This window comes from Apostichopus japonicus, chromosome 2, assembly GCF_037975245.1.
Source record: "Apostichopus japonicus isolate 1M-3 chromosome 2, ASM3797524v1, whole genome shotgun sequence".
Lineage (NCBI taxonomy): Eukaryota > Metazoa > Echinodermata > Holothuroidea > Aspidochirotida > Stichopodidae > Apostichopus > Apostichopus japonicus.
Genome location: NC_092562.1, coordinates 25,232,101 through 25,245,993, shown reverse-complemented (window position 1 = coordinate 25,245,993; position 13,893 = coordinate 25,232,101). Strand labels below are relative to the sequence as shown.

Sequence of the window (13,893 nt, the reverse complement as noted above, 5' to 3'; positions counted from 1 at the left end):
GAACATTAGTGAGACAAGACCATTTTTGACAAAAGCAAAGTTGAGACTCTCTGATCAAAGACTGACCACTAAGTTAACTGCAGTCCATGGCCATAGACTTTTTAACAATATACTCCATGACCTTACAAACAACACTAGTGAGACTAACGGGCTTATAATTGCAGGGCTTGGACTTATCAAACTTCTTGCAATTTGGGGTAATATTAGCACATCTCCAATCCTTAGGAATATGACATTCGTTCATAAATTAACTAAAAACCAATGAGAGTGGAACGCAGAAATAGTGTTCAAAGTCAATACGGATGGATTGCATCAGGTCCAGAAGCTTTAAAAAAACATTTAGAAAAAGCAGCTCCTTTAAGAAAACCTCATCCGAAAATAAGACCGTATCCAGTTTAGGACCATCACTTCATCCCCCCCCCCACCCCCTGAAAATCTGGAATACTTCACATATATTTCCTTGTAAAAACCGACACAAAATATTTGTTCAAAAGATCTGCAAGATCTTGACTGTATTTCCCTTAGAGAAACTTTAACTTTCTGCTTTAACCTGAAATAAGAAAAGAAGGTAATGGGTTATCCTTAATATCCAAGGCAATGTTATTTTCGAAATTCAATTTTGCATCAGACACTAAGCTTTCTACCTTCAGCTGATGCATTGTGAAATTGACCAAAAGAGATTCAGAATTAGTCCTCCTAAATAACTTCCACATTCTACGTTTTTGCTTAATTGCACATCTAACATTCTTATTTTTCCAAGGTGGCATACTGCAATTTTTCCACGGAACATGATTTTCCATAATGACCTTTAACTTATCAGCTAAACAAATCCATTGAGAAGCACTCATATCTATAAACAAATTAATTCAATCCGTATCCTTTAGTAAAGTTTCAATTGCCTCTGTATCTGATCTCGAAAAATCAGGGACTTTTCCTTGTTCACAGAATTTACGACCTTTCAAACAACATCTAAAGCTAGTTTATCAAGATCGCTAGTTCATAGTTTTCCTAAGACCGTCAAAACAACAACATTGCTTGGATCAGAACTCAAGACAAGATCCAGGATGTTATGCCACCTAGTAGGGAAAGTAACATGCTGATGTTAACAGCAATCTTGCACAACATCTACAAAGTTACTACCCTTCCTACCATTGGAACCATCTATGCAAGTAATGGCAGGAAATTAAAGTCGCACATTATAACATAATCATCTTTTTCAGCCTTTCTAATTGAATCAAACAGCAAGTCATCGTCATCTTCGCTGATGTTAGGAGAACGGCAAAAAACACCAAAAGTTGTAACACCGCTGGACCTCTTGGAGTTGTCTGTGGACTCGCATCAGACAGAATTTACAAAGGAAACTTGCAACTGAGACTTTTCAACACTTACAATATCATCCCTAACATACCGTAAAACACCCCCGACAATACCTTTATGAGTATCCACCCTGTCATGAATATACACAACATACCATGGGACAGAAACATCAGCACACTACATTTGAATAATTTCCTCGTCCATTGAAACAGGAATCTTGATTATCAGATTATTTTGGTCCAATTTCTCGACTATATCCTCTGTACTCTTTCTTCCATCTTCAGTAAATTCCCATCTAGCCTTTTTATCTTCTTCTGTTAAATATTTGCGATTTTCCGTCAGTTTATCATAAGAGTCCAAATCTCCACGCCACATTCGAAGGGCTTCATCCTGTGGCCAATAGACGTGAACGTGCTGCGATGTGGTACGTGTGAAGAGGTTCATCCAGTATTTCATCTTAATTCCTTTACCACACTGAAACAATCTGTATGGGTCAATGACAATAATGAGAGCATTCTCACAACCAGTGAACGTATACTGATCGAAAACCCCTAATTCTATGATAGCCGGACTTTCCCCTTTGTCGTCAGGGGCCTGTGAGACCCCAGCAAGCTCAGCAACCAGACTGTTGATGTTTAGGCTTATTTTCAATGAGTCACATGCCTTTCTTAGTAAGTCAAATAATGATTTTGAACCTATGACACTGCTAATTAAAATAGTACATTCCGATGGATTAAATAGATTATCACTATTAATTAAGTTAAAATAGGTCATCACATTCTGGAAGGTGACGAAAAATCTTTTTTCCATGCAACTACACTTCGTTATATCGTCAGCGGTATCTCTGCAAATGCATTTCGGGACCTCAAAGAAATGCGGTTTCGGACCATCAATAACATGACCACACTTATTTCGATCCAAGTCAGTGCATACATTCTTTTGTAAAAACGTTACAAGATTGAAGACATTTTTTGGAATACGCATGCTTCTTTTCAGACGACCGTCATAATAACCCCTGTTAATCAATCTATCTATCACTGCATTATACTTCTCATCACGTGATTGTGCTGGTTTTGACGAATGTGTTGGTACCGCCAACCACATATAACTGTTAGGAAAATGTGTGGGAAATTCTGTGAATACAGATTCGCATTTCTCTACAAAGGACGCATTAACTTCGTCGAAGAAAAAATGGACATCCTTTTTTTCTGTTTTAGTTTTTGACATCAAAATTTCGAGAAATAGCTGAGGAGTAACCATCGTCTTTTCTTCATCTCTTACCAAATCTTTCAAACGGTAGTAATCCCTGATCAGGTCGCTGAGATGGAACACCAATTGTCTTTTTGCTCAGTTGGCAAAGTAACTGATCTCTTAAGGTGATCTACAAATTCACATTTCGCGTTGTGATAGCAGTATCCACTACTGGCAATGTTGGACAGGGATATTATCATCGGTTTTTTATTTCCGTCTTCTAAAAGACTCAACGCTTTAGCCAACAGAACCAGGCTTTTACCTGTTCCAAATTCACCGCGTATTATTACTAATTCTGTTTCAGCGAGATATAGCTGACGTTGGTCTGGTGTGAAGATTGAAAAGAGTTTGCTTTCCTTATTGACATATGTACCTGGGTTAATGTTCTTATGAGTGTCTAGGATCATATCTCGTTCCGTGGGTATTGGTACCTTTGAAATTAGACCGACGAATCTGGCACATAGGGTTTGATTGTCTTCTTCCGAAATCTTTGGAGTTTCTTCGTCTTTTGGGTTAATAATGTTGGATATCCATGCACCAAAATGAGAAAAGGGTTCCATATCACACTTACAGAGTATGAATCGGCGGTGATACTTGCAAACACCCAACGCCTCCAGGTTGCCGGAGTTCAAATTCGGCACGGCGATAGCGGTGTGTATCGGAACATTGAGAATGAACGGCAAATCTCTTGTGGCTTCACCAAAACGAAGAAGATCTTTGTCAGATTGCTGCCAAGCTTCTTTTAACTTACTTCTCTTGTTACTATTCCCGCTTCTTTCATCTACTCCCTTCACTTGGCAGAAGAGGATAAACTCATCGCAGAGGACTAAAACGTCGAACTCCCCATCCGTACTTACAATATCTCGAGGATAATAAATTGTTCGGTCTGGAATCCTCAAATTCGTAAATATCATCATTCTCTTCCCATTTTGTTTACCCCATTTCTCAATGCAACTTGCTACGTTCTCTTCAGCATTGAAACCTTTCCTTTCAGATAGTATCGGTTCATTATAGGGAATATCTTCGTCAGGGATGTGGGATAGCTGGCGTTTTCCAAGATCTTCGTTTCGAACTTTTGCTTCCTTTCTACGCTTCTTATAACCAACTGGAATACGATAAGTCGTTTTTTTTGCAAAATATGTATTCAAATAATATTCGGAACCTTCCTTGAAAGACATTGTAGAGGCCCCATGGCTAAGCTTTATTTTAATGTCAGCAAAACTCAGAGGCGAAGAAGCATACTTCAAATGATGGGTTTGGGCTTCGATCAACGGACAGAAAAAAGGAACCTGTATAAGCAAATGCAAATAAATTTATATTTAATTGGTCTTAACGTTTTTGAAAATAACACATGATTAGGTAGTGGCCGGTCGATTTCAATGAATGTCTTAGGACGATGGCGTTTTGCAAAATGTTCTGTATTGTTACATTTTACCAATTCACAGTTTGTAATTTGCATTAAACGAGCCGTAAGTTCAACTATTAACTGTATGTAAAAGATACACATGCTTTTGTACACCGTAACGTATAACACTCAATTCAAATTGTTTGTATTATTTCACTGGCAAAAGAAAGACCATTACAACGTTCTTTTATATCGAAAAACTGTTTGATTCTATGATAACTGCGTTGTAACATATTATCAAACGACGCCGCACTTATAAAATGACCCCAACTTCGCTCCAATCAGAAGACTTTGAATATAAATATACTGCAAACGCCAAACGATTTTGATATCAGCTTATTTGGTGAGGTGTTCGAGATAAGCTTTCATTACCTAATTAAACCAGAATGCAATATGCATTGAGGTTTCGATGACTTCAATGCACTAGACTTCTGCTTGTTATTATAACCAGAACTAGCTGTTACAATAACACTATGGCATGATAACACAGGTCAGTCTATTATACGTGGCTATACACACCTCCATCAAAAAACAATAGGGGTCTTGTACTCAATGTTATGAATCCACACACCAAGTATTACAAAACAAACCAAACCTTGATCTCTAATAACTTCGCACATTAAGGTTGCAGAGGAGTCAACTTATGGACAATTTAGATTTGAATATGGCCACGAAACTTCAAATAATCAACTTGAAAGGAGCTAATACAGGTCACTGGAGGTCAACCTGAGGTCAAAGGTCAACCAAATGCAGGTCGACTATTGGATTACAATAGCGTAACTCCCAACTTTAACGGACATTTGGTTCTCAAGTTATTACAAAAATACTAGTTTTTGACCCCTGATTGACCTTTGTTGACCTTTGATCACATGACCGTTATGTTTGGAAACGATCCCCTACCCCATTCACAACTACTACCAAAATATCAACCATGTCGGACCCTGTCAATTGGATTTTTTGTTTTGTTTTTGGCCTCTAGCTGACCTTTGGTGACCTTCACAGGCACCAAAAACAATACGGTACATCTACTTAATGTGGTACTCATATCCATCAAGTATTAGATTGGTCCAAGCTTCCCTACTTGAGATATCGTGTTTACAAGCGAGGCGTCACACACACATACACGCATATACACATACTCTCCGCCTGCATGAATTCATAAGTTACTTTTATCATCGAAACCAAAAACGTTGCTCGGGTAAAGGTCTACTAAACTTAATCTTTTTCATTACACTGCAATATGAACATCATATGCAATATGAGCATCATCAGAAAGTCATATTGAAGCTTTTCCAATACAATTTTTTTTTTAAATATTTACCGTATATTCCTTTTTGATATGATCCATCGCTGTTCGAATTTCTGCTACAGCATCCTGAAAATGAAAAATCTTCACGTTTGCACTGTTGACTGCATATATGTATAGGCCTATATATATATATATATATATATATATATATAAACATATATATATATATAAACATATATATATATATATATATATATATATATATATATATATATATATATATATATTTATATTTATATGCTATCTTATAATTGCAGGTTCGAGTCCTGTTCAAATCATGAGACTTACGTGTTATTCTTAGTCAAGACACGTAATCTCCATCGCCTCTCGTCACTTTATATATATAAATATATATATATATTTATATATATAAATATATATATATATATATTTATATTTATATATATATATATATATATATATATATATATATATATATATATATATATATATATATATATATATATATATATATATATATATATATATACTAGACTGTAAACCACTGTAGTACTATATATATAGTACTACAAGGCTGCTCGTTATTACGCTACTGACTACAAGTATCCACGATTTTTGGTTGTTATTGTTAAGGCACTAACTCGACGTGACGCAATTACTATTATTACTTATTATTATACAAAATTTCTATAGCGCCTTATCCAATCAGAAATTGCTCTAAGGCGCTTTACAGTAAAAAAAAAACAAACATGTCAGTGGTTTAATTGATTACCGTTATCTCCTCATGGATTTTCTTCAAGTTCTCTTCACACTTCTCTTCATCGATCCCATCATCACTCTTATCTATAAAGAAGATAATAAAATTAAGAAAGTAAGAAAAAATATGTAATTTTAACGGCGGTTGTGACTTACTTTGAAAATCAATTCCATTGAATATATCAGAGTGTGGAGTGGACTCGAATGTAGTGAAATACCTTTGTTGAATCTTTCATTGATACTCATCGACCATAGCTCGGGGTTACCATACTTCCGAATCTCCTTGGAAATATCCTCGTTCTTTTTCCTATCTTATACATGTGCGTCCGGGTGGATTCACACAATTGTCGGCGTTTGTAGTTTGTACAAAGATGCGAAACCTTTTTCAGTGATAATTTGGCCATCTGTAGCTACTCCAAACCAACAGTAGTTCAATTGGTCTGATCTTACAAGGCATGTTGCCCTTTAGCTTCAAATATGTCACCCCTTTTTTTCATTTTCTCCACGAAGTGGAAAGGTAATCCTAAGCCTACCATTCCACCCCCTACCCCCTCTAAGCCGAAACAATTCTACTTGGAATGCGTGCAGCCTATACGTAGACTGATCACGAATTCCTAGACTTACGCATCCCATTCAAACTCCATTTTGTTTGCATGAAGGAGTTTAAATTTTAAGGAAAACAACAGACATTTCCAGCTCACCTTAAGCGCCTTGATATATTCTGTTACTTATTCCTTGTGAATGTTTGTTGTCATGGCGCCCTGGTACGCCATATACACAAAGGGCAACTGGAAAAGTCACAATTTCACTGCCTTTGGTGTTTCACTGGGAGGGTAAAACTGGGAACGTTGAGGTTTTAATTACCAGACTTAGGCGTTAGATGCAAGTTTCGTTAACAATGGATCAAGATATTACTTTGTGTACCATATTAATGATGTAATGGTTAATGATATACATACCTATGAAAAGTATACAGCACACGACTTAGTCCTTCCGTAATACTTTATTATTCCATCCCAACAATTGAAGAAATGTTGCTTCTGAAATCCGTTTCATTAACCGACAATTTTGGTGAACTGACATGGCTGACATTACGATGTACTGATTATTTCTACAACGCTCTGTGTTATGATCTTGTATGTTTGATATGGATTATAAATCTTATACTCACCCCTGTCATCGTGGTCGGATTCCTGCTATATACGAAATAGAACAAGAAATGACAAACACATATCAGTATTTGTCTGTCGCGGAAAAATATTAGTTTCAGTCGCCGTACTAGAAATATGGCAAAGGAGTGTCTCAAAATGAATATTCAAAGCAAAAGGTACTATACCTGTACGTAGGTTAGCTTAATCATGAAGTAAACGCAAGGTTGCTTACTCCTATTAAAGTTTATAGCAATTCGTCCGGAGGTTCTCCTTCAGGAAAAGTACCAAACTGCAGTAGGAGAACATCTTTTTTGATATTTTATCGATCAGGATCTGTCTTCCATGATAAACAGCATGAATGGAAGTACATGCGGATGCAAAAATTGGGTCAATTGAGGCCAGTTTAGACCTTTCTAGGCCTCCCAGGAGCAACGTACGATAATTGTTTACTACCGAGTGAAAAGGTTTGTTTACAAGTGACGAAAACTTCATAATATGGAAAATTTAGGTGCCATGAAAGGCCAACGTGACAGGTGGGTAGTGTTCAGCTGGTGAGAATTTCTATCTAGACTCAGAGACCACATTACTTTTATTGTTTACTCTGTAAGTCAATGGGGTCTGTAATGGGCGTATGCTACCGCGAGCGCGCTGCAAGATATTATAGTGTTAAAAATTGAAACATACATATTATGCGCATTACTACCGATATGACAACGCCCTCTGCTAAAACGCTGGAGAGCCGCAATGACGGTGCATACTTGCAAGCATAAACGTAGCTTCATGATAACATGCATCCTAATCACGGGTTCTTAGCTTATGGTGAGATTCAGAGTACCCATTAAATCATCATGTTATGTTTTTTTGTTTTTTGACAGCACTTCCAATTGTCTGCCGATCTCTTTTCTATTTTCTAAGATCTGGAAAACAAATTACAAAAACAAATAGCCTTGGAGATGTGATTTAGTTATGATACTGTTGTACACGTGACAAGATTTATTTCCTAAAAGAAAAGTACCCTTGTCTTGCATAATCAGTGATTTAATGCCGAAAAAGCAGCAACACTTGGTCGTTAAGTATCTGCAAAGTTATAAAAGACCCATGTACCGATCCCAATGCTCGTGTCGATAGTAGCATCGAGGACTAGGTCGGCCCTCCGGAGAAAGCTATGTCACCAAAATGTAAATAATAAAAACATATGTCCGTGATGCCCACACCATCCTCAGAATTGACCGAATCGGACCTAACCACCGATTATTTGTAATGAATAATCTAACAATTGATCGGCCTCAGGCACGTTCCTAGAATGTTAAACTAAAATAAAGTCCAAACAGGCGACGACTTAATGATATAATTTGATTCTAATAATTATGTTACATCAAACCCTCTGACTCTGTTTGGTTTCTGAAAATTTATTTTCAGAAGCGAAATACAACTCGTACTTCCCGCAGCTGCCTTAACTGTAAATAATCAGCCGGCGATGCAGAGAGAGCTAAGAAACTTGGTTGTTATCGAAAAACACAGGTAATGCATATCAATCAATCTATTAGGTTTGGTCAAAACCAAAGTTCTACTCACCGAGACATTGTCTTTAATAGAGAGAAGTTACTAAGAAAGAAGGTTTACTTAATATGTTCATCGTAATATTCTTACAATAATATAGCATACCTGACGACGGACTGTCTTCCATAATTTATGTAATTCCACGTGATATTCCTTCTTAGCATTGTTTCTGATGACAAGCTTTTCTTGCAATTCCTTAACTGCAAAAAAAAAAAATAAGTTGCCGCTGATCATGTATTCGTCTTTAGTGGTTTCCTAATTCATGCCGCACTTTGCATGTGGGAGCGCACATCTGACATGACTGGCACAGCGGTCCGGATATTGCCCAGGTGGTACTTCTTTCAAGTACCATTATTATTTCCTTTCAAATGTAATGCTGACTGGTGAGTGTGAATTCTATTCGAGAAGGGAAGATCGATTGACGCGTATCTTTTCAATTTTTGAAGAGTGAAAGTTATAGCAGACTTTATGGTAATCTTATGGTATCCTACAGCCAAAAAACAAATGGGGAATCCTGGGAGATGAATACTCATGCGGCTTTATGTATCTTAACGGAGTACTCACACCGAATTTCAGGGGTTCAAGAATGTAAGAGACTGACTTCGGTCAGCTTGCGGCTTTAATAAGCGAATGAGGCTTTATGTTTGCATGAGGATCTAAAATACATACATACATTCATCGACATTTTAAGGGAGAAAAGGGACAAAAACACCGAGTGACAGTGACGTTGAATACACATGGATATTGCAGAAGGTGGCATACTGCATATAGAGTCTCTATCAATCCACTTGTTCTCCGTAAGGAAAAGTGCCAAAAAGCACCAGGAGAGCATGATATGTTATGATACAAAATTTGCTTTTTGCGGCTTTAGATGCCAGAGTACACAAATGGAGTTCACGTCAGTTGGGTCAATTGAGGCAACTGACTTTAGACAACTTTATGCTTCCCAGGGGCAGTGTAAAAAAATCTGAAATTAGAAGTTTGTTCCCACGTTACGAAAACTTCAAGGTCTCATAGCGAAACACTCCTGCAAGTTCTTTAACCCTTTGCACTTTTGACCTACAAGTTTCACTTCGATAATTCCCTAGGTTCCTGAATAAAGAAATACATAAGAAATTGTTCTGTCCATTTCAGACGTCTAGATTAGGAGCCCACATTTTCAGACAAAGAAAAACATAACCAAAAATTAGTGTTGATTTCTTTGTCACATAATGATGAGTTTTTTAAGTGATATATGTGATGAATTTTAACGATGTTCCGAAGTAGGTAAAATTGAACCAATCATGGATTAAATGCACCATCATGTGTGACCCCAAGCTTTGCAACTTCTGAACAAATTTTATCGACTGAAGCAAATTAGTTCTATAGAAAAGGAATCTACCAGTGCCTACGATCATTGTCATGGCGTCCGATCAAAATGGTCCATTGTTGACGCATGTGCGACCTTCGTGTGCGAAGTTATCAGAGGTCATTGTTTTAATAAGTACAGTTTGGATGGTCGCACAGACTTGTGATGTTGCTTTTTGGAATCACCGTGTTAAACTACATCTGACCGCGAGGTCAAAGGGTCAAAGGTCAAATCTTGAAAAATATGCTCATTTTAGGAGATACGGGGCAAAGAAAAAAAGTTTATCAATATATAGATATATGATAGAGCTCTTTGTGCTATATATAGGAAACCAACTCTCACTGCAATCGGACACCCAGTTCTCAAGTTGTTAGCGGCCAAAGGTTGGTTTTGATACCTTTCTAGCAATAACATTATGTGTGTACTTTGTAGGCCAATTTTTTTTTTAGGACAGGGTACACATCATCAAGAGGAACATTTTTGATCAAAACCCATCAGGTCATCCAAGGACATTCAAGGTTGATTATGGGCAAAAAACTGTCAACTTATGCTAATTTTTGCAACAACTTCTAGTCACAAAATCTGACATGGGTGGTACATCAGAACAAGTTGTAAATGAAGTAGAGGCATATTTTCCAATATAACCGTGATATAAGTAATCCAAGATCGCAAAAGGTCATTTATGGGTCAAAATGTGTTTTTTTCTTCTCAAAAACTTGTAAAACTACCACTGACAGGGTCCGACGTGGTTGATATTTTGAGACCAGTTGTGAATGGGGTAAGGGATCGTTTCCAAACATAACGGTAATATGATCCAAGGTCAACAAAGGTCAATTAAGGGTCAAAAACTAGTATTTTTGCAATAACTTGAGAACCAAATTTCAATCATTGTTGCGATTTTAGGACAGAATGCACATCATAATGGGAACATTTTTGATAAAAACTATTAGGTCATCCAAGGTCATTCAAGGTTGCTTTTGTGCAAAAAAACCTGCCAAATTATGCTACGTTTTGCAACAGCTTATAGTCACAAAGTCTGACATGGCTGATATGTGGGAAAAGTTGTGGATGAAGTAGGGGCACGTTTTCTAAAATAACCGTGATGTGATCCAAGGTCACCAAAGGTCAATTATGGATTTGTGGACTTGTTGTGAATGGGGTAAAAAAGGATCGTTTCCAAACATAACAGTTATATGATCCAATGTTAACAAAGATCAATTAGGGGTTAAAAACTAGTATTTTCGCAATAACTTGAGAACCAAATGTTCATCAAGGTTGTGAGTTACGTTATTGTAATCCAATAGTCGACCTTCATATTTGCTTGACATTTGACCTCAGGTTGACCTCCAGTGACCTGTATTATCTTCTTTCAAGTTGATTCTTTGAAGTTTCGTGGGCATATTCCAATCTGCATTGTCCATAAGTTGACTCCTCTGCAACCTTAATGTGCGAAGTTATTAGAGATCAAGGTTTGGTTTGGTTTTGTAATACTTGGTGTGTGGATTCATAACCTTCAGTACAAGAACCCTATTGTTTTTGATGGAGTTGAGTATAAGCACGTGCAGAAGACTGACCTGTCTTATCATGCCATAGTATTATTGTAACAGCTAGATCTGGTTATACTAAGTAAGCAGAAGTCTAGTGCATTGAAGTCATCGAAACCTCAATGTATTTTGCATTCTGGTTTTAATTGTTGCATATTTGATCATTATGAAATGAGAAAGGATCTGGAATAGAGAGTAACCTTTAATAACACTCGAATGGAAACAATGTATTGTAGGATGCCTATATACTACTTATAATACTTGGTAGATTTATATGTGTTGATAATATTTTTAGGAGTGTAATTTATATACTCCACGAGTCTATATAATATTTGGTTAATGTACATGTGTTGAGAGAACGCATTGTACTATTTGTACGTGACTATTCGCTATAAATAATTGGTTAATGTACATTTGTTGATAAAATGTCTTGTAGGATGTCTATGCTCTTCATAATACGATGTTGATCTACATATGTTGGAACAATGTATTGTAGGTTCTATACTCTATAAAATATTTGTTAGATTTATATGTGTTGGAACAATGTATTGTAAGGTGTCTATAATATAAGGTTGCGTTTATGACAAAATGATACTCCAATATATAGATAAACGGCAAAATGATACTCCAATATATAGGTTATAAAACCATAAATTTATTTATGTAATACACAGATATATATGTTATAGATTATATCCCTATATAAATATATATGTTAAAGGTTATATTCCAATATATGTATTATAGTTTACACTCCAACATATGTAATATATAGGTTATAGTTTATACCTCAATATATAGAGATTATACTCCAATATATAGTATAATTTTGTCATAAACGGCACCTCATACATGGGTTTAACCAATATATTAATATATTATGGTGTGTCTATAGACTACTCTGTGTAATAAGGTTGTTCAATGTTTCAAAGCATAACGCTTAATTGCTGCTTTTAGCTCCCTATCCTCCCCATGTGTATCCACGGTTGACCCTGTACTACTGTTTAGTGCACTGGCTTATTATGGGTCTACACTTTTTTGTCAAAAAAGATAAACTTAGGTTAGGCCTATCTTAGCCTAGACGTTAACGTAAATAAGACAATGAAATACAGCTATGTTGCAGCATCGGTTTAGCAGTACCGCACACTAGTTTTATCTCCTTCTATGGAACAATCTGGAACAAATTTGCCTTACCTTTCCTTGCAACTTCTTCTGGAGTACTCGAGTTTACATTCAGTATTTCACAGCACTGGGGCACATTTTCTTCAGAGTTTGATATATCTGAAATATCTGAATAATACTGAGCCATTTCCCCCCGATGTCTATATATATTCATATAGCTGAGTAGTAGTAATATACAGAACCATTCACAGACTTGGACGCCTATGTATTTTCACAGAGTTTCTGTAAAAAGCACTTCCCGCCCACGGAGCTCTTGTCAGAATGTTTGCAATAACTGTCCTATAGCGTTATTAGACTCCCAACTGATCCACAATGCTATCGGAATATATCATACTTCATAGACGCTCACCACACAGCCAGGCTTATATGCAAGTACATTATATACAGTTTCCGCATAAGCTGGCTACCGTCTGGTTTTCATACTTAACATAATGATGTGTCACTTGCACAAACAAGCATGTTGACTGAAGTGAAGATAGACGTCGCAGCTAGAGCATGGAACGCCGAAAGGGCAATGTATTATGTTGTTTCTACCATTCTGTCTGTTATCATGTTGTTGTCTCCATTGATGTTGTTGTCTCATTTAATGTTGTTGTCTCCTTCAATGTTGTTGTCTCCTTTGTTGCTGTTGTTGTTGTCTCCTCTGATGCTGTTGTCTCCTTCAAAGTTGTTGTCTACTTTGATGCTAATGTCTCATTTGAAGCTAGCGGCGCTGTTCACTGTTATGACGTCAAAATACGTATACAAATTCAAAGAATTTAGTGCCTCAGAACTTGTTAAAATGACGGAGAGAGACCGACTAGCCCATGTTATATGAATAAAATGAAAGCAGAAATGATGGAAATCTCTGTAAAATCGGTGCAGAACCTACGAAAGTCTTTGAACCTAAGAAATAGAGATATATGTTGTCAAGTTACAGGCACGGACCAAGCCTAACGTTAGGTATATAATATATAGCCTTAGTTTGTATAACCATAGTAGTATTTAGTTTATTATTATTAATTATAATTTTAGTGTAGGTGCAACTGCAACGAATGTGAGCCATAGTGGGTTTTGCTATCCCATTGCTGTTCATGTGTCATTGTGGTTTTGAGGAATTGTATCGGACA

At 36.6% G+C, this 13,893-nt stretch overlaps 1 protein-coding gene across 3 annotated transcripts; it reads right to left on the bottom strand.

Annotated features, from left to right (window-relative positions):
- Positions 1-22: 22 nt before the first annotated feature.
- Positions 23-13,228, bottom strand: LOC139983708 (uncharacterized). Of its 3 annotated transcripts, none has more exons than XM_071997445.1 (6): positions 12,797-13,228; positions 8,816-8,910; positions 7,171-7,195; positions 6,016-6,086; positions 5,295-5,348; positions 23-3,857 (listed from the first exon to the last, which is right to left on the bottom strand). In XM_071997445.1, exons 1-6 carry the CDS (start codon positions 12,936-12,938, stop codon positions 2,628-2,630), a joined length of 1,617 nt encoding a protein of 538 aa, XP_071853546.1. In that variant the 5' UTR covers positions 12,939-13,228; the 3' UTR covers positions 23-2,627. The 3 variants fall into 3 exon arrangements, with proteins under 3 accessions (XP_071853546.1, XP_071853553.1, XP_071853559.1); XM_071997452.1 differs by having other exon boundaries at positions 7,171-7,192; XM_071997458.1 differs by lacking the exon at positions 7,171-7,195 and having other exon boundaries at positions 12,797-13,226.
- Positions 13,229-13,893: the final 665 nt, after the last annotated feature.